Here is a 27,817-nt window from a genome sequence, read left to right on the forward strand (position 1 = left end):
ATTTGTAACAAAAAAGAGAAGAGCTGACAGATTTGAAACGACATCAGATCCCCTCACACACGCACTCGCATGTAAATCTCAGTGAGCTTAAAATGACCATGTTCATAGAAGCTATGAGACTATGGTATTGTATGGAAGCTGTGGTAGTGTGTGTAGAAGCTGTAAGCCTTACTGGTGTGACGTGATTCTCTCTGATGTGCTGTATGTGAAAGAGAGAACCTGGTTTCTGTTGTCTCTTCAGATCAGCGCTGCATTGGGGACATGCCCTAGGGCGCACACGGGAACAAACCATTTCCGCCCTCCGCAGTAGGAGCTTTACAGAGCGCCCTGCTTTTGGTAGAGACCTCGCCGAAATGCACAACTGTCACTCACTCACGCGCTCGCTCCCTCACGCGCTCACTGTGACGGCTGGACCAGCAATTTAGCTGCTGATTATTATTCTTATTTATCCTTATTATTTATTTTATTTGTTTTTCTTCTTTAAATACTTCTTTTCTTTCTTGTCTACCAGAAGACCTTGACTAGTCATCATGAATCTTATTTGTCTTGCACATGCTCTGAGCTCTTCCATTGCTGCTCATTCTCAACACAGCTCACAGAGACGTGGCTTTCTGCACCAGTTGCTCTCATCACATTAGGTAAGATTATTTAGAGGAAATGCCGTTATGCTTCTTAACACTGCTGCGATCTCTGCTGCTATTCGGTATGTGCGGAAGCGGCGTTTGATTATTTCATCATCATCACCATCATCATCATAATAATAATAATAATAATAATAATAATCAAACACTTTCCACTAGTTACTATCTGTGCATGCAATTCTTTGGATAGCCTATGTTGCAAAGCTTTCCGATGTTGGTCAGACACAAGAGAATCAAACTGCTCAAGTGCTGTAGCTACCGCGTACCGCGTCTACTAGCCTTCGTCATTTTTATCGAATAATTTTTACCCTCTTGGCGTCATCAGGACGTCACTTAGGTTAGCGCTCGTGCTTTAAATGTTACCACATGTTACAAGATCACGTCACGGTCATGGCGTTAATTCGCTGATCCGTATAGCAAAAAAAAAAAAAAGAAAAAAAAATCCATATAGGCTGTGTGTGTGCGTGTGTATGTGTGTGTGTGTCTCCCGCCACTGAATTCGGGCCCAGGACGGACAGTGTGACGTCATGATCATGTTCTTGGTATTTATTACATGCACACACAGATGGTCGGGAAGGTGGGCTGCTGAGATGTAATGAATGGGTCTTCCTCCAGCACGCTTCATGCCTCTCCTCCACGTGTGCACAGCCAGCTCATGAATGACTGCGACACATCCCTGAACTCACTCTGCATCTCAACTTTGAAGAACTGATGGTGAGTGAATGGAGGATCATTATTCATCACTAACTTTACTATGGTTATTGATTACTATGCAGTCTGAATAAGGAAAAGGAAGTCATTGCCGTTGCCACTGTAAAGTCATTCAACCTTCTAACAAGCTGCAGTATTTAGTACTTACACCTTTAATCAGCTGATTACTGACCAACATGCTCTTTTTCATATTTAGCGTGGGGTTCATGCATCAGCGCCCCTCAGTATGCAACCTATCTTTAGTTTACTTACATAAAATAAATTCCCCATCCGTGGAAAACGGGTCCTTTCTTCCCTTCGTGGACGCCAGATTAAGTGCAAACATGCAAGATAAGCATTTTATTTGGAGGGCAACCGCGCCGGTGACTCTGGAAGCAAGAGAAGGCGTGAACTGAATTTCAATTGCAGTTGTGTTTGGCTGAACCCCAAACGGCTCCCTGTATAAGTGCACTACGCAGTCTAGGTATAACATTAGCTTTACATAGGCCTATGAAATTGTATACTGCCATAGTACCCCCCCCCCCCCAACAAACAAACAAACAAAATAAACAAACAGACAAAACTAACTAACTAAATAAATAAATAAATAAAAGTAAAGCCAAAAAAAACCCAAACACTCCGCCTTTTTTAATACTCTTTCGACATTTAGCCCTGGAACATTCCCTTTCGAGTGAAGCCAGTGGCATGACCAGGTTATGCAGTGCACTAGATGGTCAAAGGAAGCCATCTGTAATGGTGGCGTCCTCTCAGCTTGGTGTTTGTTGTGGTTAACAGTGAGTCACACGAGGCGTGGGAATTAGAAGAAAAACAGTAATGCACTGACACTCAGTGGCCTTTTAGTCTACAAACGTGCATGAGTCATTCTCAGAGCTGGGTGTGATTTTAAAGCATGAAATTTTAATAATGTGACTTTCTGCTAACAGCTCCAGGCTGGTGGTTTTACTGCAAGTTTATGTCTTTGATAGCCAGCTATGAAGTGTGCACTGAAGTTTAGTTTGAGGGCTTAAAGTACAAGGATTAATATAAAGCAATAGGCATACTTTAATAATGCATAGTGATTCCAGTAAAAAGCTACTAAATGTTTCTTACATATGTAGCAGCTGCCATGTTTAATATTGTGCCTTTTCATTCAGACTTATAATCAATTTACAAAAGACACAAACTAGAACATTTGGCACAGAGCCCTGTCAGCACCATGGAGAAGTCCATGAGAAAGATATGCACTTATAGGCACCAAGGACAGAGATGAAAAGTCAAGTGTCTGCTTGAGAGATAAGTGGTCTATAACTGGCTGAAAGAGAAGCTAGGCATCTTAGTCAAGTAAAATGATTTTAAAATGCTCAAGTAAAAGTTGTTTTATATTACAATTTTCAAAGTTAACTTTGTCTTCACAGCGAATTTTCTTCAATTGTAATTTTTTTGCGCAAAACATAAACTGCAAATTACAGATCTGTTGGCATGCCTCACATTCAGCATATGACTGGAGAAAAATATAACAATTACTGGAAATTTATTATTCAAGTATATTAAACTGCTAGTCCAAGAATATCATGCATGCCTTAAGGCATATTATTTAGTAACCGCTAAGTTACTATGCTATGAGTGTGTATGAATGTCTTATGAATCAGCATCATGAAATACCATCAATATAGTCTGCTGTGATAGTGGTCTATCTTCTTTGTGTAAACCCCCATATATCATGTGCAAGGAGAACATTCTTGCTCTTTCTTGCAGTGTATCTCAGTGGACATGCTTAATTCTGAAATTAAAATTGGTTGATCAGCATGCTTCAGTCATCAGTAACTACAGTAAAATTAATAGAAAAGGTTGTTATGTAGGTATGAGAGCAAGTAAATGACAAATCACTGGTGGATTCTGGCAGTCTAAAGGCTAAGTGGATACAGTTCCCATGACAGATGAAGAGACATTAGTAAACTTAAATTGATGTTTCAAAGAAGTGCCCTACATTAATATTACAATACCGCCATAAAATGTACATAACCACCCAGAACAATGCATATATTTATTATTATTTGTATGAAATTTTCATTACTTCAAAATTTCCTTTTTAACAACCTCACTGAATAAAATGGAAACATTAATTTTAATCATGTACTGTACAGTGGTGTTGTGTTCTTGAGAATAATCAGCGTAGTGCCAAGAGTAATTATTGCACCTTCAGATCACAAAGGATATCATATTCACCCTTATTCAGTCCTGAAATGATATGCGTAAATAACAAATGATTATTAAAGGATATCACAGTTATGTGCATGTAATTGACAAAAGCAAACGTGATTTCATAATAACAATTGTGGGCCATATGGACTGGACTCAGCAATTCATTATCAATTTATGGTGCAAGATGGAAGTACAGCAGTACATGTGCTAAGAATCAGAGGCTGGTAGTAGGCTGTAGTGAATCCTACCAGCATTTAAAAGGTATGCACTTCATTTTGAGAACAAAGGGAGATGGGGGATGGAGAGCGAATGTGTGTGAGTATGAGAGTGCCAGTGTACATGTGTGTTGCCTGAAACAAATGCAGGCAGTCATGTTGTTTCAGAGAGAGGGCTTGGTCACTGGAGCATGCTGATTGACCAAGATTCAATTCAGAGCTCACTGAGACACACTGTAAGGACAAGAATGTTTGTCTTTCCCCGAATGTTTGAGAGCTACACACCATATCAACAGATTATATTAATGTTAATTGATGACACTGTCTCATAAGACATCCATACACACTTATAACATTACCCTTTGTCATGGAAAGACTTTAAGCACTTTGTTTATTGATGGTGCAAGCATGGTGGCCTGTGATGATTCCATCACAGGGTGTATTCCACTCCCACACTCAGTATTCCATGGAAAGGCTCTCTGATGTTCCCAACCAGGCTGTATTCCACTCTCACACTCAGTATTCCATTGATAGGCTCTGGATTCACTTTGACCCTGACTGTCCCATTCCAAAACTTTGATCTTCTTTTGAAGCCATTCCTTTGTTGAATTTGTGTTTTGGTTCTTTACCTTGCTGGAAGGTAAAATTATTCTTAATCTCCTGCTGTCTAACAGAGACCTGCAGGTTTTGTGCCAAAATAGAGCTAGCGATGATTCCCTCTATCTTGACTAGAGAATAGGGATATGAGAATGAAGAATATGAGAGATTATTGCAGGGAGTGACTAGTACTTGCCAGATATTCGTGCAGCTCCTTTAATGTTGCTGTAGGTCATTTGGAAGCCTCCCTGATAAGTTTTATTCTTGTCCTTTCATCAATTTTTGTGGGACATCCTGTTCTTGGTAATGTCACTGTGGAGCCCAGTTTTCTCTGCCTGTTGATGATGGCCTTCATGGTGTTGCATTATACATCTATCTATCCATCCATCCATCCATCCATCCATCCATTTTCTGTACCGCTTATCCTACACAGGGTCGCGGGGAGCCTGGAGCCTATCTCAGGGGACTCGGGGCACAAGGCAGAGGACACCCTAGATGGGGTGCCAACCCATCACAGGGCACAATAGCACACACACTCACACACCCATTCACACACTACAGACAATTTAGAGATGCCAATCAGCCTACAACTCATGTCTTTGGACGGGTGGAGGAAACCGGAGCACCCGGACTGTAGTTTTGACTGTAGTTAAAGATGAAGCTGCTACAGTTTTTCATCAGAAGCTCTGTATAGTACTGGACAACTGTATAATATAATTTTAGATTTTTTTTTTTTTTGTAATTCTATCAAACATTTAAGATGAGATGTCCAATCATTGTTCAACAGCCACTTGATATTTTTCATTATAGTTCTTGAAAAGGCATATATGGGTGACGTTGCACATTTCCAAGCTCAGGTGAGCAGAATGTCCTATCAAATTTCCCCTAACAAGTACATGGCTCCCACTGTACTATGATTCACTCAGCTTTATTTGTACATTCAGCTAGGTACAAACATAATAAGGCCACTATTGTGCATTTCCTTCTCACAAGCCACATTTTAATAACGTGCGATTTTAATTTTGAGATGTATGGCTCCTGCACACTATAGCTTTGCTTTCTAACTGCACATTCTGGTAGCCTCTTCCTCCCAGCTTTACTTTCATGACTCATAATGCATACAAAATTCACAAAGCAAGCGCAAGAGGTGTGGTTAATAAACAGGAGACAAGAGGCTTTTTGGAAGGTTTAGAGATTATACGTGAAGAGTGAGATACTCTGTGCTGAGGGAATTGAGCCTCCCAGCTACATAACGAAGAGAACTCTTCAGGCCTGGTGATGAAACAGACACACTGGGAGAGAATTATGTGTGGGGGGCGTTGTCTTGCCTGACAGGGACAAAGCTCCATATTTTCTCTTAGCCTGTAACTTGTTCTCTGTACCTTTTATTTCATGCTTCCTATATAGACCTTGTATGGTGCAGAATTTATGTGTGCAGTTATTAATGTTGCTTAAATGACATTTCATGAATTGTCTATATATCTCTTGATATTTTGCAGGATTTAAAGAGGGTGCTGTCCTTCCCTCCCTATCCAGGAGACTACCTGCACCCAGTTGTTTATGCATGCACGGCAGTTATGTTGCTCTGCCTGCTGATATCGATAATGACATACATTATACACCACAGGTATGTGATGAATGTTGTTGTCTAATTACAAAGTTAGAGAAACATGGTTTTCTAAACTAGACTATAGCTTTTTTATTTTCAATAATGTTAACTACAGTACAGTTTTTCATTGTGTAATTTCAAATATTAATGATTTTCTACATGAGCATTGTAGAGGTGTATCTGGGGTGGATTTTGGGTTTGAACCCTCTACTTGAAATATTTATGTGTTCCAAATGCTTATTTGTGGGGGGTTAACAGAGCATACATACAGCACAGCTGATTATAAGTGTGAGTTAACATTGTTTTGCTCTGTATTAACGCTATAATAATGTTCATAAAAGGTCAACAACAGACAAGTGCTTTAATTACATTTTATTGGCCAGCAGCTGCTGTGGTGAGAAAGGTAAGATGTATTGCTAGTATGTTATTACAAAAAAATTTCAGGGAGAGGTGTTTTATATCCTGTGCCTCCTAATGTGAATTATATTGCAAGACTAGTTGATGGTACTCCCACCTCTGCTGGCAATCCAGCCAAAATGCGTGAGCACATTGCACTTATCAACGTAATTGTACAGGTTTATTTAGCATATTTCCTTGCCCCCCCTGAAATTATTTCCTGGCTATGCCACTGGTAAAGGTAGCACTAGTGGGTAACTGAGAGTATGCCTCAGAATCTTAGTATTTTGGTACTGACTGTCAGAGCTGTGTCCGGTGAGTAACATTTGCTTCAAGGAGAGGCATTGATGCCAAATCTGGATTGCTGGAGCCCAACAGCTCTGTTTGACGGACACTCTTTCCTCGTGGCATTGAGATTGTGAGACTGCAGTTGCCTAAACTGTGATTCTTTCTTTTTTTTTTTTACATATTGGGTGTCTGTCTGGGTGAAGTGTAATCCGAATCAGCAAGAAAGGATGGCACATACTACTGAATGTCCTCTTCCACACTGCCATGACGTTTGGGGTGTTTGCAGGAGGCATCAATCAGATCAAGTACCCAGTTGTCTGTCAAGTGGTGAGTCTCATCCCACACTATCCAATCCAGCTCTGTGCTGCATTATCTACACTATATGGCCAAAAGTTTATGGACTCCTGGCCATCACAGCAATATGTGCGCCTTCCCCAAACTGTTGCCACAAAGTTGGAAGCACACAATTGTATAGAATGTTTTTGTATATTGTAGCATTACAGTTTCCTCTCACTAGAACTAAGGAGCCCAAACCTGTTCCAGCATGACAGTGCCCCTGTGTACAAAGCAAGCTCCATGAAGACATGGTATACCAAGGTTGGAGTGGAAGTTGAAGCCCACTGAACACCTTGGAACGCTGAGTGCTCCCCAGGTCTCCTTGCCCAACATCAATGCCCCAACCTCACTAACGCGTTTGTGGGTGAATGGCCAAATCCCCATAGCCACACTCCAAAATCTAGTGAAAAGCCTTCCCAGAATAGTGTAGATTATTATAACAGCAAAAGGGGGAACTAAATCTGGAATGGGATGTTCTAAAAGCACATGTATATTAGTTTTATGGTCAGATGTCCACAAACCTTTGGCCATATAGTGTATATAACTACTTAAAAGCAATACCGTCTTGCTCTTCACACATATGTGTGCATTCAGGTGACATCATAAGAGTAGGACTGCAGAGCAAAAAACATACTTATGTGAACAGCCAGAAATGTCACCAGACTGAAAAAAAGCAAGTGCACTTAGGCTAAGTGTTGGAAAAACAGCAAAGAGTGAGAATGTAAGTGAGGAACAACTGGCACTGAAAATTAGAGACACATCTCAAGCAGCACTTCAGTTTTAAAAGAGATCCATCTCAGTCCCAAGTTTTGTGTAAAATATATTGAACATTGGTGGCTTTTAAAATAAATTGCACTTGTGTAAGTGACTTTAATGAAGAATACTGTTTAATCTTACTTAAGTAAATATGTAAAGACGGGGATGTATTTTTACCGTGTTACATTTGGCTCTGTTTTTCACCACATTTTATACCTGAAGTAGAATGCAATTGCTTTTAAAATGCTGTCAAAACCACTTCAGTGTCTTCAGTGAACTCCATCTCCTAGAATACTTAGTGGGCAACCATACCAACTTTCCCATTACAATCGCTCAAGTGGGCCCTGCCTACTGATGGATCTCACCTGTTGCTCATCTAATCTCATTTACTTCTCTATAATATACCCCTCATTTAATGTATTGCTTGCTCTATATAGCCTACATTACTAAGCCTTTTTTCCCTCCTCTCCTCTCCTCTCCTCTCCTCTCCTCCTCCTCCTCCTCCTCCTCCATCCTGTGGTCCCTTGTATGATCCTTTCTTTGTTCTTCTGGGTTATGCTCTTCTGCTTTGCCCCTTTAGACTTAATGCTGTGGTTTTTTTTTTGGCTTTGTGATCTTGGACTATTGGATGACAAGAAATGTTGGGGTGGTCAAAATTATTAAAATAGACCCAGATGACCTTAATTTACCTATGTTTGTTTAATAGCTAATGACAGGCAGATTCACTGACATTTTTCATTTTTGTTTAAAGTGTTCAAAGTGTCTAAAGTAGCAGCAGTCCTAAATTGGTAAATGATATTATCTAACAACATTGTGGGCATTGAGTTTTAGCAGTGTTAGAGTCCGAATTTTTAAAAATTCAGTTACTTTGCCCACAACAAAGTAAGATTATTTTAGCAGTGTTATTTGCATATTCTGGCAGGAACTCTGGTCTCTGTGGTACCCAGGCTCTGAAAACTGAAAAAAAGTTAATTATTTGGACTTGTCAGTCATGCTGCCTGTCAATTCAGAAAGCTCCCTCTCTTTCACAAGGACTTATAACCTAGATATCTTTTTGAGGCTTTGGAGGGAACACTGAATGGAGTGGCTGTCTGGCTTTGGAGGGAACACTGTATGGAGTGGCTGTACTTCTTTGAATTTTGACTTTTAAATCATCTACCATCAGCTACCTTCCACCAAACCCACTGATGATGTGTTTTATATTCCTGTTGTATTATATTTTGCTTTGTTTTACTGTCTAGATATGTGCATTATAATGCTGTACATTGTGGCTTGTTTGTGTTTGAATTTATTGGGTTTTTGATGCCACGTATTCACTGCCATTTTTCATTTTTTATTTAAAAACATGTTGTAAAACAAGTAGCAGCAGTTAGGTGCATGACATCTTCTAGCCATATTGTGTGCATGACTGTGTGTATTGAGGGACAGCAGTCACCAGCGTATTTATGCAGTAATAAAGAGAGGAAAAGTAGTGGACTTGTTCTCTTTAGTACTGTGTCCACAGAGGCGAGGACGATACCTGTATGGCCCAGCTGGCTAAGAAGGATTACTTCAAGCAATCCACTCAGTGCACCGGCATGCTTGCTTCCCTTTATCAAACACTGTTCTATACTGGGTCTTATGCTCAGAGGAGGCTGTCTGCTCACAGCAGAGCTGATCAGTGATTATATAATCATCTTAGTGCCCTGGCTGCCATTTGTGTTTAGTGACTTTGTGTGTTCTGCTTTAAGGTTGGCATCATTTTGCACTACTCCTCTCTCTCCACCATGCTTTGGCTGGTGCTCACTGCCAGGAATACTTGTAGTGAAGTCTCCAAGGCTCCACCCCTTCCTCAGGACAGGGATCCACCCACACAACCTCACCCCAAATTCACCATATTCAGGTAAACAGCCAAAGAGTGGTTCATGACACTGTGCTCATGAGTCACAGATTGCTGATCTGAAAAAATAGTAATAAAAACTATTTGCTGATCTGCAAATAGTAATAATGTGATATCTTAATCAAATGAATCTATTAAGGCTATTATTTCACATTTATTTCTCATGACCTTAACTGACCTGCACTAAAAGCGAATGTTCTTATGACTTAGTCAGGCTGTTATTCACTTATGAGTGAAAAATCACAGGGAAGGATGGCTTTAAATGAATTACTGGCAAAATTTACAGAAACAGCAGCAGAAAAAACATGCACTGTATGGCCAAAAGTTTGTGGACACCTGACCATGTCACCTATATGTGTACCTTCCCCAAACTGTTGCCTCAAAGTTAAAAGCACACAGTTGTCTAGAATATCTTTATATTCTGTAGCTTTAAGATTTCTGTCACTGGAATTTAGAGTCCCAAACCTGTTCCAGCATGACAATACCCCTGTGCACAAAACAAGGTCCATAAAGACATGGTTTGCCAAGGTTGGGGTGGAAGAACTCAAGTGGCCTGCACAGAGCCCTGACCTCAACCCCACTGAACACCTTTGGGATGAACTGGAACACCGACTGCACCCCAGGGCTAATGCCCGATATCAGTGCCTGATCTCACTAATGCTCTTGTGGGTTAATGGGCAAATCCCACAACCACATATCAATATCTAGTAGAAAGCCTTCCCAGAAGATTGGAGGTTATTATAACAGCAAAGGGAGAACCAACTTTTGAATGGGATGCTCAACAAGCACATGGGTGTAATGGTCAGGTGTCCACAAACCTTTGGGTGTACAGTGTATTTTTTTTCTTTACACTGTGATTTCTGATTCTGTCCTTTTGGTCCTGTTTTCAGATTTTATCTGTTCAGTAGTGGGATCCCCATTGTCATTGTTGGGGTCACAGCTGCCATTAGCCTGGATAACTATGGGAGCAGAGATGATGCCCCTTAGTGAGTACACTCTTTCTGCCTCCCTTCCTCTCCACATGTCATTTGTCTGCTTTGAGTAATTTGTTCAAAACAATAACCATTACTGGAAGTGAAATAGTGGGCAAAGGTGCATGAAGAAAAAACACAGGCAAAATCTTCAGTTGAGTTTTTGTGTTCTCTCAGCTCAGCAGCCCTGTTACTTTGTGTTTTGAGGCAGGAAATAGCTTCATGCAAGCATCACTGATTTATAGAGACATGTCTTAATTAATAAAAACAAGTAGCATGTGGTTTGTGATTTAATTAAGGAAAGCAGTAATGACATTACTGACTACGTTGTTGATTTTCTCTCACTCTCTCTCCTTCTCTGTCTCTCTTTCTCTTGTGAAGTTGTTGGATGGCATGGGAGCCCAGTCTGGGAGGCTTCTATGGACCCACTGCATTCCTGGTCCTGGTCATGTGTATGTATTTCCTGTGCACATTTGTGCAGTTGAAGCGGCACCCAGAACGTAAGTATGAGCTGAAGGCCATGACAGAGGAGCAGCAACGTCTGGCCACTGCAGAAATCGGTCACTGCCATGCTGCCAGTGGAGAACCTGGAGAACAGGGGGACCATTCAGGTTGCACAGCCATTACTGCCTCCATGCTTGCCAATGAGCACTCCTTCAAGGCTCAACTGCGGGCCACTGCTTTCACAGTCTTACTGTTCCTGGCCACGTGGGCCTTCGGGGCATTGGCTGTGTCACAGGACCATTATCTGGACATGATATTTAGCTGCTTATATGGGGCATTCTCAGTCACACTGGGACTTTTTCTGCTTATTCAGCACTGTGCTAAACGAGATGATGTGTGGCACCGCTGGTGGGCCTGCTGTCCTTCTAAACCAAAATTGGATGTGAATGGAGAGGCAGCAGGAAGTACTGAAATTAAAAGTCACCTTGAGGTAAAGCAACCTTATGCAGGTAAACCTTTACTCTCCCCCCACCTTCTCCCATCCTCACCCCACTGTAATCCGAGCTCCCTGCCCACAGCTCAGATCCCCATGAACCAATACTGCTCCACTTTGTATAGCTCTTCTCCAGTGCTAGAAGGCTCAGCTCATTCCCTGTCTCTCCCTGATGAGTTACCCCCGCCCCTCCCTGCCTCTGCAGAGCTGCCTGAAGGACAGGACTAAGTCACGCTCATTCAGTCGGCCACGGCCCTGCCTCAGGGACTACACCTTACACATGGCTTCGACCAGCTTGGATGGAAGTGTGCACAGCTCCCACCTGGATAGCCCTCACAGCATGCACTTAGAAAATCCCATCACTTGTCATACCTCACACTTGGAGAGCCGGCTCTCCTGCCATAGCCCTCATCTGGACAACCAGCTGCACTGCACCAGCCCTAGCATCCACATGGAAAGCCACAGAACACACCTGGACAGCCAGCTGCCTTGTCACGAGGGACACACCTGCCATAGACACATGTGCTGTGCCAAGGCAGAATCTTTCTCTAGTGTCTGCTGTCCCATAACAGACCCTTTTTCTGGTGCTTCCCAGGGAGAAGATACCAGCACAGATTCCCTGATACACAGCGGCACCAAAATGACCAATAAAGAAGAGGACATTATGTTGCACTTGGATATCCCTCCTCCCCGGGCCACTGTGCCAAGCTCTCAGGCTACTATCAGCAGGAAGGGCACTCTCAGCCAGAGAGGGATGCTGAGCCACAATAGCAGCCTGCATGAGGACTATGTGGTCAGCCCTGATTCCACAGGTAACATTAGGACAGGGCCATGGAAAAATGAAACCACTGTGTAGCCCTGAATAAATATCCAGTTTCTTCCCTGAGTTAAACTACTACTAAACTACTGTGTAGTCCCAGGGCTGTAATCCAAAGCACCTCTGAATAAAACTACTGTGTAGTCCTTCCACTATGACTTTCACCTGCACACTCCCCAAGCCTTCACATAACCACTAAATAAGACTTTGTGGAATTGTTTATTTGTTTAGGTTTCACACAACTGGCTATTCACCATCAATACACCTGCGTGCATCATGTTTATCTTTTTGTGCCACTTGAAATAGTCCCAACATACATAAATGTACATTTAAGTGTTCTAGACTGAGGTTCCTAATGACTTTAGTGTGAGTGAATGTGTGTTTGAGTGCATATGTTCATGTTCATACCTACATATTTGTATGTGGTAACATGCATTCTAGAGTCAGGATATCAGTTAAAAAAAATTTAAGTGGTGCAAGGAGTGACTTTTTCAGCATAAATCACCCTGCACTAGGAGGTTATGTGTGTGATTAAATAAAACTAACTGGGAACCTATGGAGTAACTACAAAGTAAATCAAGTCAAAAATAATTTTCATGGGTCAGATCATGTTAGATTTGCCAAAATATAAGACAAATATTGCACAACCTTGAGTGAACCTGACCATCCTTGATGATGGAGTAAATCTGACAGTTATTGCTGATGAAGATGGTCATGTAGCAACAAAAATCAATATTAAGCAGCCTAAAAAGCAAATAATCATAGTCTTCAGTAAGTTACCATGGTGACAGATAAAGAGATGTACCAACCAGCATGAGTTCTTATAAATTGCGCATTGTTTTTTCTGCAAATCAGCCCAAATCCTTTGTGATTTACAGATTGATCTGCTGTTTTATGTGGCACTGATTTTGTCATGCATATTTATTAATAATAGAAATAATAGTGTGTGTGGTGGACACATTAGTTGTTAACAACCATAAACCAAGCTGCTGAACATCAGCAGTTATTAGATGCTTGATTTGTCAGCCACCACATTCCCAAAGACTTAATTCCCCATGTTTACTTCTTTATTATTTATCAGTCTCAGCCCAACTGATTTTGTCAATCAACTGAGTACAGAAACTGACATGAAGGAAGATCTTGCCTGAAATTAATGCTTAATGTGAGGCATTAACTAAAATAACAGTAACATTAAAACTATGAAAAAAAGTATTTGTCACAATCATAGGGAATATGGCAGTAACCACATTTCAGAGCTCATATCTAGTGTGGAATTGCAATCTGTCACACAAAAACCACCACATTAATTCTGTGAGATATTATCTGGCTTCGGGTATCTAATATGAATTACAATGAAATCACATGTCAGAGTTGATTATTTGGAACAGTCTATCCACTGTTTTTGTCATGTTGTGTTTCTCTGTGAGCTCAGGGATCATGTCTAATTTTTTCACCAGTTAAGCCACATATACTGTAAATGCATGCGGTTACCTCCTACACCTTGTTTACCACAGAACGGGTCACTAAAAGCAAAGCAAAAATAGGAAAAAAAACACTATGTCTTAATCTTACATTTAAGTCTACAGATTCAATCAACATGCCATGTACATTACTTTGAGTTCTGGAAAAGGAAATGAAATTTGTCCACCTGTATTTTGATCTGTCTGTCAATCAGTATGTACATCGACATTTTTTTGATAGAACACAAAGTGCTGCATTGCTGTTTGGACAAAACACGATATTTATGTTGTGACCTAACTCAAAGTCGGCTGTTGATTATTTTATACATTTGCCACTTTTTCCAATAAATGTATTTGATCACCATGTACAAATTCCTCCATTCTCTCTCTAGTGGTATATTTGTTCAATTTGGGAGCCTTCATACAATTTGATCTGAAGGTCAGAGTGTTCACCACATTCATGGCCCCTTTTTGGGGTTTGTGCTCATAATTGTTGTCTGTGCCTCAAACCCCAGCATCATGTAGGTTTGGACAGTTCCCTCTACACTGCATCTCACCCCCTTTCATGCCTTCTCTTGTCAAAGGCTGGTGCAATAGGAATCATGAAATAAGGGAAAAGTCCTTTACAGCATTTAAAGCTTTCCAGCTCAATTAATATTTAATACTGAGTCCTTGCTCAGACACTTGCAGTAGCACCCCATAAAACCCTGTTGTTTAACTGAAAACATCTAAGTACTTTCTAGATAAACCTATAATGGGTATAGTTACTGCAAATCAATGACAAAAGGTGAGAGTAAGAGATAAAGAGCTTTCAGAATGTGGCTCTGATAGCAGAAACATAAATCCACTCAAACTACACAACAAATCTGCATGGCTTTGTGAAGGGAAAGGGCTGAGTTCACTGAACTAGCGCTGGGTGGTGTCATTAAAATGTTCCACAGAGATAAGGGCTTTCACTTCATATCATATCAGCATGGCAGGGGCTGCTAATGCTCCCCACTGCCATCTGCTGTTCTGAGTCAACGCTGTTGTGACAAGCTTCAGGTCAATTATTTATTTGTGTGACAGTTTCAGAATGTGAACTGTTGGCTGGGTGCTACATAGCAGCGTCTCTTTGTTTTTTGGACACTATAACTCAGTTTTACCAAACTGAATATGATCCTACTCTATTATCACCTACTCTATTATTATGCCTGTCCAAATAAAACCAACCAAACAGGCAATATAGCAAGTCACATACTGTGGCAGCTATTTGAATTTCAAAGCCTGCTACAGTAACCTCACTCCACCTTTTATTTATTTAAATCCTATTTTTATACAACAGAAAAGAAGCTATTCAAACTCTATGATGCACTATGATGTAAAAAAAAAAAAAAAAAATGAAACCAAGATAAATCATATTAGAGATTTTTCCACCCTATTGTGATATAGCAACCAACAACACAAAAGGGAAAACAAATAGAAATGTTTTAGGCCAGAAAAAAGCAAAAGACTTAAAATAACCTGGCTGTGTAAGTGTAAGGTTGCCTTTAACTAATACTTTGTTAAAGCACCATTTGCTTCTAATACAGCACCTACAGCTTGTAATATGTATTTGGGTAAGAGTTTACCAACTTATTTAGAGTTTACCAACCAATTCTATTCTGCTCTTCCTTGCAAAAACACTCTGCATCTATCAAATTGTGAGGGGATGTCCTGTGCACAGCCCTCAAGTCATTCCACAGGGTTTCAATAGGATTTAGATCTGAGCTCTCACTGGTCCTTTCCAAAACTTTGATCTTTCCTCTTCTGAAGCCATTCCCTTGTTGACTTGGATTTGTGCTTTGGGTCTGTCTAACAGAGGCCTGCAGGTTTTGTGCTAAAACATATTGTTATTTGGAGGTATCTATTATTCCCTCTATCTTAACTAGTGCCTCAGTCCCAGCTGAAGAGAAGCAGCCCCATAGCATGATGCTGCCACTGCCATGCATTACCATGGGTATGGTGTTCTTTGGGTGATAAACTGGCTTGTTTTTAAGCCAAAGATATCTTTTACAATTATGGTCAAAAATGTCTACTTTGGTCTCACGAGACCATAACACATTTTACCACATGATATGGGGCTTGGATGTTTTTCTGGGCTACCCCACAGCAAAGATGTGAAAAATACAAGAGATTGTTGTAACATGAAGTGCTATATATATAATGCACATGGACTAAGGAATAGCATGTATTTGGTGCAGTGAATAAAAAAAAATTATAAAAAGGGTTTTTTGCACCAATTCACAAATTAGGACATACAAAGGATGGGCATCAAAACAGTTTAACATCAATTTGGAGGACTCGTTGAAAAGCAAGAAGAAAAGTGTTGCGGAGTAAACAAATCTGAATAAGTCACATAATGTTTTATCATGTTCTAGCCTCAGCTTTTTATAGATCGCTGATGGTTTTTAATCACTCTAATTAACTGTGAAAAGTTTAATCTAATTAGAATTTTCTGTTTCTTTCCTCATGTTTGGTAACACTTAATTTCTTATGAAATCACCCCCTTTATGCGGGCCACTTTCATGGTTTGAACCACTTCTATGGCAGGAAGTCAGGAAGACAGCAATGCTATAAGCCTGACCTATTTATATCCTGCACAAGCCTGCAGAACTGTCTTTCCCTCTCTCTGGTAGCGCTACATTAGCTCTCAGTGACTTGGCACTGAATTACAGTGCAAAAAAAACAATCAGTTTTCAACTGTCAATTAATAACCGTTTTAACTTTTGATATACAAGGTGGCGTCAAATGAAAACCTTAGTTTGTTTTTTTTTTGTTTTTTTTTGCAAATAGGCGACATAAAAGTATATAATTTTTCTACACAATCTCCGTTTCATTCAATGCAAGTGTTCCAAAGCTTAACGAGTTTCCAGATTCCTCTAGAAAAATTGATTCAGTTCCAATTTATGTCACACTTTTAAGGTTTTCAGGTGACTCACCCTCATATATGAACTATATACTGTATTAATGCTGAGTAAAATGAACACAAATCTGAACCCATATCAAAATTATTAAAACACACTGTCAATTCTGGTAATTAGCTCTTCGGTAGTGTAAACCATTAGGGTGTGGAAGAGGGGGTATTTTCAGGCAGAAAAATAACTTAAAGCAATTTTTCTAAGTATAGGACTGCATGCCATTTGAGTCAGCCAGTCCAATAACTATCAGATACTGCCCCCTAGTGAGCTACAAGCATAACAGTTGAGCATTTATACTTCAAAGAGAAACTTAAATTACCTGAATGTAATTAAAAAAAATATTTTCACAACTGTTTACATGCCAACTTCACGAATAAAATAATGTCAGAAAAGAATGAACTAGACAACCTCCACAAGAAGATTAACACACATCAAAGAACTTTCAAAGTATTTACATTTATTCAAGGAGGAACTGTAGGGAGGTGAATACAGTACGATATAGTGTCGACCTGGTGCGTCACATTTTAGGCACTTAGCATAAAAAAATACATTTGTTTTTCACATCGCAGTAAACCCAAACAACCTGTTTGACGTTAGCATTAAACACCAAACAGCTTTTTTTTGCCTCATGATTAAAAAAGTATTTGGTTGCGGTTATGTTGGCATGTGAGAGGGTTATGCTTTCTGCTTGCGGATGGCATAATGTAGTGGATAGTAAAAGGTAAAGTAAAGGGTAGAGGTCTGTGAGTGAAAAGCATTAAAAAGAGCAAATTTTCAAACTATGCATTTAAAAACCAAAGGCATAGTAATCAGGATGCAAAGCAGCAGGAAACTCGGTACTGCTTTGTAACAATGATTGTCATATTTTAAAGTCATTGCAAACTGCGCAAGTTCAAAAGGCTGTTTTGAAATAAAAGGATATGGTAAAACGGTATAACTTCACAAATTCCTGCCTTTTAATTTACATGGTATTGTAAATGCTGCCAACTCTGAGGTAAAGCAGAACTTGTTCAGAAAGTGACCATTTGAACATTTCAGATTTGCATAAGTCATTAGTAACAAATATAGACCAGCAAATTCTATGTAATGTTGATACTAAGCCATGTAAGTTAAACCATTCAAATATAGTTCAAACATTTAGACTGGCTCAACAGTATTGTGTATGCCAATAAAAATCCTAAAATTTGAATCATTAAAAAAAAAGATTTTTGTGTTGAAGTAATTGCCACTTAACCCTCTTAAACATACAAGAAACTCAACACAATCAACAAGAACAACCGCTTGGTAAAAACTTTGAGGCAGACTGAGGCACACACGTATAAGAAAACAAGACCCAATGCAAAATTAAGTTAGTGTTTGGTTGGCCATTTGGTGGTTTGCATCTGAACATGCTCCATTTGTTGGTAAAGTATTACTGTGCTTTGCAGGTTTTCATCTTCATTCAAAAAGAGTACAGCAAAAGAAAAAAAAATCAAACACTAAAATGGGTACTCTACTGACTGCAGGGTGTACAGAAGATGGTTAAAACTATGGTGAAATGTATTATTGCTACGAAAATGACACTGGGTCAGTTTTAACGTGTTAAAAAAAAAGGGATAGCACCAGTAAAACAAACATGACAACATAGATACACATATACAGTGTATGAAAATAACTGTTTTTAAAAATACAGCTTCCACAGGAACCTAAAAGTTTGCTTCTAGCTCACTTCTGCACAAATATTTCTACAGCTACATCAACTGACCAGTGTTCAAAATGAACATTTACATGATTCAGTTTTAAAAGGGCCATGTTTATAAGAAGGAATTAAAAATAATTAATAAAGTAATAAGCTCTATGACCTCTACCAATGGTTAATGTATGCGGCCAACTTAAAACACACCATAAATGAAAAATATCTTCAGAAAGTTTCTGAGCTAACATAAAAGATCTCTTTATAAACTGGATTCTGAAATTACCTGAGAATCTGTTAACTGACTGCATTGAAATAGGTCTATTACAGACAGCACCTTCCTTTCATACCAGTGATCTTTTTGCTTGCATGTATAAACATACAGTGTGTCCAGTTTTCACAGTTCAATTATGTACATACACAAAGGTCTAGAGTTCAATGTACATGGGTTAAAAATATTTACATACAAATTGGTATCAGGTACCAAACTTTCTTCTATTACACTATCCATTAAAAATCTTCTGAATGGATATCTATGGAAAAAAATAGACAGCTTAAGTATATCTAACAGTACTATTTTTTTTTTCCTTTTCAAAAAAAGAACAATATTTCTACATTAGAGGACGTTTTTTGAGCCAATCCAGGAGCTATGTGGTTACGTTAGAACAGCTTATTCCAGTCTCTTGTAGCCTCCATTAGATGCCGCTGTCCATGGCCAATCCATTCTTCTTGATTGTTAAACACTCGGCCACAAAACCAACAACTAAACACTGGTATTTGCTCCGAACCTGTGCTGGAGGACAACCTTACTACCTCATATTTGTTTCTTCTTGTCTTTTTTAACTTCAGTCTTAAGATAAATCGCTCTCTAACATTGTTCCCTGATGGCCGGACTCTTGACCCTGCACTGATACCAGGAGTGTTTAACAGTGTACCATCTGCACCAATGAAGCTCCACTCAGACAGGGCTCTGACTGTGTTCTCGGACAATGCCACCTTGATAACTTCACCTTTGTATCTGTTAACCGACTTCATAATGTTTGTCACCTCAGGAATATCAGCATCGGGGTGGTTTAGCACCACTACTGGCTGGTTTTGACGAGGACATTTGATCTGTTGAAATGGGCTGAAGGGAGAAAGTCTAAGTGTTCTCTCAACATTTTTTGCCACTGGCTCGCACAATGAGGAGACCTCTTTCTGAGCAAGGGCCTTGCTTGACATTCTTCTAGTTTTAGGAGAGGTCTCAAAAGATTCCTCAAACAAGATCCTTCTCCTTCTCTTCCGTTGGCTCCGTGGACGGGTATGCATGGGCAAAAATGATGATTTCTGCACTACTAAGCCATCATCAACTCGGTTCTGACTGTGAATGTCTGATTGGGGTAAAATGTTTTTAGGCTTTGCTGAGATGAGTTTATGAGTGGGGCTATGAGCACTATTGGAGGTTTTCAGTCCTGCTGACCAATCTGAAGACATAAGCAAGTAAGGTGACTGCAGAGAATTTGTGGCCACATAAAGTGGCTTTTTGGCTGAAGTGTATGGAGTAGTGGAGAGGAACCTGGTGCCATTAGGACTTCTAACTATTTTGAGGAAAACCCTGCTTTTGCCTCCTTCATTTGCTTGGCTACCCTGGTTTGCTCCCTTCTCATTTGAACTATTTACCAGTATCCCTGACTTGGCGGGTGAGATATACCTAACCAAGTATGCTTGTCGTCCAGTTTGCAAGGGAGCTGCTTTATCAGCTGATTTCACAGGCATAGCCAATACTGGGCGAGTGGTCAGGACTGTCTTTGAGGTTGAACCAGTTAACTCAGTACTTGGTGAAACAGGAAGTGGTCGTTGAACTAAATAACACATTGGTTGCGCGTTTATAGTCTGTTCTGAGGGCGACTTAACAGTACCTGATAAGAGAAGAGGCCCTTTCAGGGCAGAAGCACTGACAAAATAGCGGCCTCCATTGCTGCTCACAGTTTGCAAGAGTGATGCATGACCTTTGCCCTCTCCACTTTGAGCTGACATCCCAATTCTGCCTCCATTCAGTGTGAGAGACAACCCTGAACCTTTGCTAGGCATTTCAATTCCTGGCTTAACATACGACACGTTAACTTTGGAAGCACAGGACTTTGTAATAAGCTTGAAGCCTTGGCCACTTGTGAGCTGGACAGGCACAGCATATGGAGTCTCCATAGTCTGAAGGAACATCTGCTTCTTTCCCTCAGGCATCTGCAGGATCCGAAGTGTTGTTTTTGTAGGTCGGTTCGTATCCTGCAACAGAGCTGAGGATACCATCCTTTCTTTCTCAAGCTGCTGGCTGATGATAGCATCTGAATGCTCTTCAAGTATCTTGCCCAAAACAGCAGCACTACTCAAAGTTGCAGGACCACCCTCAACCACAGAAGACATAAAATCCGCTCCTTTTTTCTCTGACTCTAACAAACATGCGCCCTTGTCAGTCTCCGGCATCAACGAAATGGGTAAATCATCAACAGTAGCTACGCACTCATCAACCTCTATGTCGCTATCTGACACTCGTTCTAATGAGTTATTCTCACTGGCAGAAGCCATATCATTAACACCTGCACTGCTTTCTTCCCCACTTCCTACATATTCTTCAGATTGTTCATCCACAAGGGGTGGAGAGGCAGGTAGTGTTAAACTCCAATCTGAAGCTAACTTGAGTTCATCGAAATCTTCTTCACACTCATCTTCCTCCAAGTCCTCTTGGGAATGTTCATCAGCATCCAGAAAATCAGGGGAACTGCCAAAAGTCTCTTTAGAGTAATTGTGAAAACTAAAAACCTCCTGATTTGGGGAATTTTGCAAAGCAGTGTCAACTTCTGTGACACCATCTTTGGCATCAAGGGAATCATTAGTACTTGTTTTATTCTGTGGACTTGTATCTGAATCAGTGACTGAACTAGGCTGAGAGGTTTTACCATTCAATAAATTAGGAAAGGGGGTTGGAGTTGCTGCATTCTCAGATAATGAAGTCTCACCTTCATCATCAACAGAGGTCTCTTTCTCTTCAGTTGCTAAAGTGGGGGATGGAAATTTAGGTGAGTTTTGCTCTGCACCATGATCTTCAGTGGATTCCACACTTTTACTCACCACTAAATTACTATGAGACTCATCTGAGACAGGAGTGGTAGTGGCCTCATCAGCCAGTGATGACAGTGTGGCATCACTGGCAGATACTGAAATCTCAGGAAGAGTGCGCTCACCTGCAGCTGATTCTGATGATGACAGATCATCAGTACATGAATCTACATCTGTGGTGTGTTCAGCAAGTGCTTTTAACAGAGATGCTTTTACTTTGGTTTGGTCTGTGTGCGAGACCTCAGCTGAATTATTGGTTGAATGTGTTGATTTGGACTCCTCAGCCGTGGACTGGACACTGTGAAGTGGACAATGCTCATGTTCATGACGTATTGACTTCTTTTCTGAATCTGAACCACTGCACTGTTTTTCAGAAAAATGTGCCTCTTTGTTTATTGTGGACAAGTCAGCACAATGTGAGGCTGAAGCCTTGGTAACAGATGTACGAGATATGTCAAGAACTTCATCGTCAGCCTGGTCTGAAGTTGGGTCCACATTTACTTCATTCTCATCTAACAAAGATGACTGGTCCCCACTGTGATTTTCTACATCACGTGTCTCTATTTTTACTGAGGCAGATACATCTTTCTTTGTCCCGGAATCTAAACTGAGAAGAGATCCTGATCTTTCAGACAGTGAGGAGTAGGGGGAGCTACTAGTCTTTTCATCATCTTCAACAATATTTGTGGGTGACATGTCACTTTTGGTAGTAGGTTCCTGTTTTGTTGGTATGACTTTTAAAACTAAATGCTTTTTACCATCTACCATCTTAAAGCCCATTACTTTTGTGGTACAGTTAGGGGGAATTGAGATTTTATTTTTGACCATGAGAACGGTCAACCCATTGCTGTTGCCAGGATCTAGAATCCCAGATCCAGCACTGAGTTCATTTTCTTGTATCTTTGGCTGTGGTGTAGTTGATGTGACTGGGTAAGAACACTGTGGCTCACTCTTTAGTGGACCTTTACTCCACTTGTTACTCTCTTTCTTCACACCCACAGCTCTTTCGAGAAATTGTTGTGTTTCCTCCAATGTTTTCTCAGGATTAAACAATCTGCCACTGTGGTCAAGCAGACCTACTCCAGGGTAAGAATTCAGCTTTGACATCCACTGTGGTTCCCTGGATCCTCCAGCAGGAGGACTCTTCTTCAGCAGCAGCTTTAGTCCTGGAGAATTAACTCTAGAATTGTCCTCGATTGACCTCCATCTGTTTGTTCTGTCCATTTCATCTCCATGAGCCACAGCCATATGCTTACTTAGATACTCCCTCCGTGCAGCACCATAACCACACAACTGACACGTGAAAGGGAATGTCCCAGAGTGGACTTTCCCAGAGTGGCCCTTCCCTTGTGTGGGACTCATGGATGGACACTTTACACATTTGTGGCTGCCCTCGTTGTGATGATGAATGTGCTGAACAAAAGTGCCTGCATCTCTGGTCGAGAAATCGCATTTCTTACAGCGAAACAGTCCATTACAGCTATGGCACATAATAAAATGCCTGGTGAGCAAGAGTAGAGAGTATTGGACTCCATCGTTGCAGATCTCACAAGTGACCAAAGTGTCTCGATGTCCAATGCGATGTCGCTGGAGAGATGAGAACTCGTTGGTAACAAAGGTACAAAGATCACAAGGATATGTTGGAAGTGTTCCTTTGTGAGCCCCTTGAAAATGTTTCAGCAAGTCATTGGGGCTGTAAGTGGTATCACCTTTGCATTCAGAGCAGCAAAAACTGAGTATTTTTCCAGAGAAAATAGCACCCTGTTGGAATTTACATGGTGATTTCTCTGAGGTCTTGCTCTCTGTGTGAGAGTTATCTGTACCCGACTCCCCAGACTGTGTTTCATCTTGGACACAAAGGTCATTATATGCAATGTCTTCTCTCTGATTTGCAAGCTCTTTTGATGGGCGCAATGAATTGACTGAAGCATCTTTCTCAACATCCCCGTTCTGGTCATGGCTTTTTGGTGGGTCATCTGGAGTAGCCTCCATGTTTTATAATGGATCCTGCAAAAGACAGCAAAATGATAAGACGAAAATCGCTGCAAGATCTGAATTTAACCCTTGTATTATATCCCAGTAAGGAGATGACGGTTACATTTTCCCCTTTAATATTAGTGGGATCATATGTGCCAATGCACATCACTGTGGTTGGGATGAATTTATTTTTCTAAAAATCCACTCCAGTCAGCACTAATGTCTGATTTGTCAGTACAGTATGTGGTTGCATTCAACTTATATTTACAAGTGCTGCAAATATCAAGCAAGAAAGAGTGTTTGCTCACGCTCATGCTGATACAGTCTATAAATGTCTATTGTGGCAAAATATTTGGTATCATTATCAATATCAAAACTTAATTTAAAAGTAAGGCTGAAATTTTATATTGTCAAGCTTCCAACATTTTGGACAAGTGTGATTTCTGCAGAGGATGGGTAGGTGTGTCCATTGTTAAAAAGAAGTTCTTGAAGTTCAGTGAATAAATATGTGATATTGACCATAATATGAAAAATTTCTCCCACCTTCCTTCCACAAGGTTGTAGTCAAAAATGTCCAATAGCAGAACACAGCCACTTTAGTTTGGGAGAAACTCAGCAGTTTTCTGACATTTAACTTTCTACGGCAAAGACATGTTGCCTTTGAACTCAACAGAGTAAAAATAATATTTTTGCTAAGATTTTTGCTAAGATAATTTTTACTTAAAATACAATCAATTAAATGCTTCTAATATTAATGACGGTTTTCATGTGGAAAGGCAACTACAATTAGAAAATACCAAAAGCTTATTATGAATGTTCATAGCATGTGTCAAAAAAGTTTGTTAAAGGCTTGAAATGTACAACAAAAAAGGACAGCTGAAAACCTTTAGAATCTGATTTGAAATATTTTGTAGAAAATAAAAACATGAAAATATCAAATTGCTAAGCAAACTTGTAATCAAGAGACCACAGTGGGGACATTATATATCACTGCCTTTAAAAAGAACCAAAAACATTCAACATGACCATTTGAAAATCTCAGCCAGCCAGATGGAAAGGAAGAAATGAAGGAACAGTCAACGTGATAAGCAGTTATGCCTAAAAACTTGAGATATGATCTGGGAATAAAAAAACAGACAAAAAATAAGCAGCACAACTCATTGGTCACCAACCCACTGATGATTCAGTGCAAGTGTTGGCTCTGATCAGCTTTTCTAAACTAATTGCATGTTTTAATTAAAATCCATAAAACCAAATCTGGAACCAAATCTTCACTTTGCCATTTCAGCACATTATTAAAGGGTAGTATTTTGTTTGTTTGATTTAATGAACACATGCTAACGTGGCTAGCTAATGTCTTTTTCTGAGTTTTACAGCTTACCGTGTTTACATCTACAAAATACTTTGACAAAAAAAAAAATCTGCTTTCAGCAACAAGTCAATAAGACTGCTTACATGCACCTAAGTAATCTGATAAAGAGGAAAAACTCTGGTTCTATGAGTTAGTCAATAATCAGATTCCTGGTAGTAGTGTCACTACAACAAAGCTATATTAGTTAAAATTCACGTTCCACTATAGCCAGGTAGTAGCATTGCTACTTTTTAAACTAGGTTATTGACTGCCACAATGTTGAGAAACATTATATGATTTCATTCTTTTAATGTAAACCCTCAATCATGTATCTCCTGTCAGTTGGTTATAAGCACAGTTAACTCCTGGTTACTGACTGACCCAAATTTAAAAATAATACCAATAACAAAGTGTCCTAGTCATGCAACTGAGACATCACCAATAAATGTAATATTAAATATATTATTACATACAATAAATATATTTATGTTTCATTCTTTCTTCAGGAGTAAATCCCACCTGGATACTCTAGACGTGTTCCTAAAAACTGCTGCTGTAATCATAAAGACTATGCTGCTCAGACTGAATACCCTTTCAACATACTTAGTGCCGTTTAGTATACTTTATAGTATACAATTGTAGAAGCGTAATGATTTATAATTCCATTATTCAACATCACAAAGCAGAGGATGGGCTCTTTTCCGAGTCTGGTTCCTCTCAAGGTTTTCAATTCAATCCAATTCAATTACATTCAATTCAACATTCGTCATCATACCTTACAGTGTAACAAATAAAAAAAAAGTTCTCACTATTCTTTTCAGTGCAACCAAACATTAAAACCAAAACAGTAGCATGTATGAGAACGAACAGTGCAAACGTAACACTAAAGGTAATGCAAAACATCAGTGCAAGAGAATACACTCTGCAGTAGTGGATGTCAGGCAGTACACCAGTTTATTCCTCGTGTCCTCTCATGTCCCGCTCTGGGAGATTTTCTTTGCCACCGTCGCCTCTGGTTTGCTCATTAGGGATCTAAATCTATACCAGGAATCCTGTAAAGCTGCTTTGTGGCAATATCTATTGGAAAAGTGCTGCACAAATAAAACTGAGAATGTGCATGTGGAAACTTTCTGCATGCCTGTTCTCCAGATGCACTTACATGTTATCTGGAAGTCCATTTCAGCTATGCATTATCTGTGAGAGTTTATGCACACACACTGATGTGACCTAGTTAATCCCATGTTAGTTCAAAGCATTTCCCTGGAAATCAAGTTTTAGCGACGTTTCGTCCATAGTTGACAGGATGCTCTTTATGATCACTCCGTTTTCCTAACGGTGTCGGATTTGGGAGAATGACTCACGCCTGTAAGCCTTGTGTCTTCCATAAAGTATGAGCTAAGCTATTTCAATTGACTTGGCAATCACCAACTTTGAGCAACGCGAACACGCACAAAACACAGAGGAAGTGCCATGCCATGCCATGCCAATCTACCGACTGCGCTTCACATTCACGCAGTGGTGTCTCTAACGCACCGCACGCATTTCGCACATTTTCATTGCACACATACCTAAAGTGATTGTACACAACCTATTAATTCTGCTAAATCAACACAAAAATAAAGCACGTCGCCCCCACCCACGCAACACATCAGACGATTAGAATCATACGGAAGTTCTCAAAAGAATAGATCTTATTAATAAGTTGTCCACACAACCTCTGGGGAATGTTAAAACTAATTACTTCCAATAAGCGCTCCAGATAGACTTGATTTAGATCAATTTACCTTTCTTTTCTCTTTAGGCTGGCAGGTCAGAGACGGCGGCCATGACAGTTCCATCCGGGTAACACTCGGCTGCCTCACGCTGCTGTGTGTGTGAGTAGTGAAGCAGGAACTCAGAGCGAAGGAATATAGCTCACTACCTGAAAGTCTCATTAGCTTGTCCTTTTTAAACCACTAGCTCATTGTTCGCTCATGTCCCGGAAAGAAACTTTAAAATGTAATTTATCTTGTTACTGAAACTAACCGAGGTTCTAAACAGAATATATACAGTTTCAAGACTAAATGCGTCCATGTTGGTGCAGTGGTGTTTATAACAACAGTATAAGCCAGCCCTCATGTACTGAAGAGCTTTCTCACGTTGGTAGACCTCAGGGAAAGAGACGCCATGTCTGCTCCTAGCCCGCCATTTTCTTTTAATGTTGATCACATAATGCTCATGTAGTTTATCCAGCATGCAGTAACATTTATCAATCACAACCTGTAAAGGTTCATACTCAACTCAGATGCATTAGTGTGTCTTTAAAAGACATATACATAGCCCATGATTACTTTGAGACATGTCATTTTACTCATAACCAAAAATCGGGTTACATTCTCTTAAAAGCAGTTTTCTTTAATCGTTTTTATCACTTTTACCGAGCTACTGATTTCTCAAATTTGATTGGTCACAAGGTGCTGATTAATTTTCTATAACAGCAGCTCAGACAACAAAAGCTGTAATTCAAATGATAGATTCATACTAATGCGCTAGCGCCAATACTTTAATCGTTTTTCTAATAACAGCTCATTCTCAGGGACTGTAGAGCAGATGTTCCATATAATTTAAGTCTAATAATAAATGGATTAAAACATGTTATTTAACTAAGAAAAAAGTTTAATCATTGATATGGTGAGGCTTTCTGTATAGGGACATTTATCTAACATTTATCTAAGGAGTCTCCAGTGTGAGCACCTTGTAATGGTCCATAAGTTTCCCACCACGGGGAAAAGCGAGGCTGGTGGTCTTCAGGACAGAGAACTTTCCGCTTTCCATTTTCTCAGTAACATGACAATCAGAGTTATTAAAAAAAAAAGGGGGGGGGGGGGGGGGGGATGAGGCTGGTGAGGGAAAGACTCTTTATAGCTGCTATAACATAAGTGATAACAGGAACTAACTTGTCTTATAAATGAAGATTAAATTTAACTATAAATAGTGAAAAGGACAACTTGT

General features: G+C 40.0%; 2 protein-coding genes across 3 annotated transcripts; one reads left to right on the forward strand and one right to left on the reverse strand.

Annotated features, from left to right (window-relative positions):
- Positions 1–420: 420 nt before the first annotated feature.
- On the forward strand, positions 421–15,222 carry adgra1a (adhesion G protein-coupled receptor A1a). Its single transcript, XM_026914691.3, is given in 8 exon segments — positions 421–638; positions 1,207–1,355; positions 5,845–5,972; positions 6,842–6,965; positions 9,461–9,612; positions 10,500–10,595; positions 10,962–11,697; positions 11,699–15,222. Coding segments are annotated over 7 exon segments (1,914 nt in total). The 5' UTR covers positions 421–638; positions 1,207–1,352; the 3' UTR covers positions 12,374–15,222.
- Positions 15,223–17,173: 1,951 nt separating this feature from the next.
- si:ch211-214e3.5 (zinc finger protein 518A) lies at positions 17,174–27,261 on the reverse strand. 2 transcript variants are annotated; one of them, XM_026915439.3, is made up of 2 exons: positions 26,611–27,261; positions 17,174–23,505 (listed from the first exon to the last, which is right to left on the reverse strand). In XM_026915439.3, exon 2 carries the CDS (start codon positions 23,488–23,490, stop codon positions 19,066–19,068), a length of 4,425 nt encoding a protein of 1,474 aa, XP_026771240.3. In that variant the 5' UTR covers positions 23,491–23,505; positions 26,611–27,261; the 3' UTR covers positions 17,174–19,065. The 2 variants fall into 2 exon arrangements, with proteins under 2 accessions (XP_026771240.3, XP_034165323.2); XM_034309432.2 differs by lacking the exon at positions 26,611–27,261 and adding an exon at positions 25,986–26,601.
- Positions 27,262–27,817: the final 556 nt, after the last annotated feature.

The sequence above is a fragment of the Pangasianodon hypophthalmus genome, chromosome 12 (assembly GCF_027358585.1).
Source record: "Pangasianodon hypophthalmus isolate fPanHyp1 chromosome 12, fPanHyp1.pri, whole genome shotgun sequence".
NCBI lineage: Eukaryota > Metazoa > Chordata > Actinopteri > Siluriformes > Pangasiidae > Pangasianodon > Pangasianodon hypophthalmus.

Excerpts from the sequence above, each read along its gene's own strand:
- si:ch211-214e3.5 (XM_026915439.3), bottom strand. The coding sequence starts at position 23,490 with ATGGAGGCTACTCCAGATGACCCACCAAAAAGCCATGACCAGAACGGG.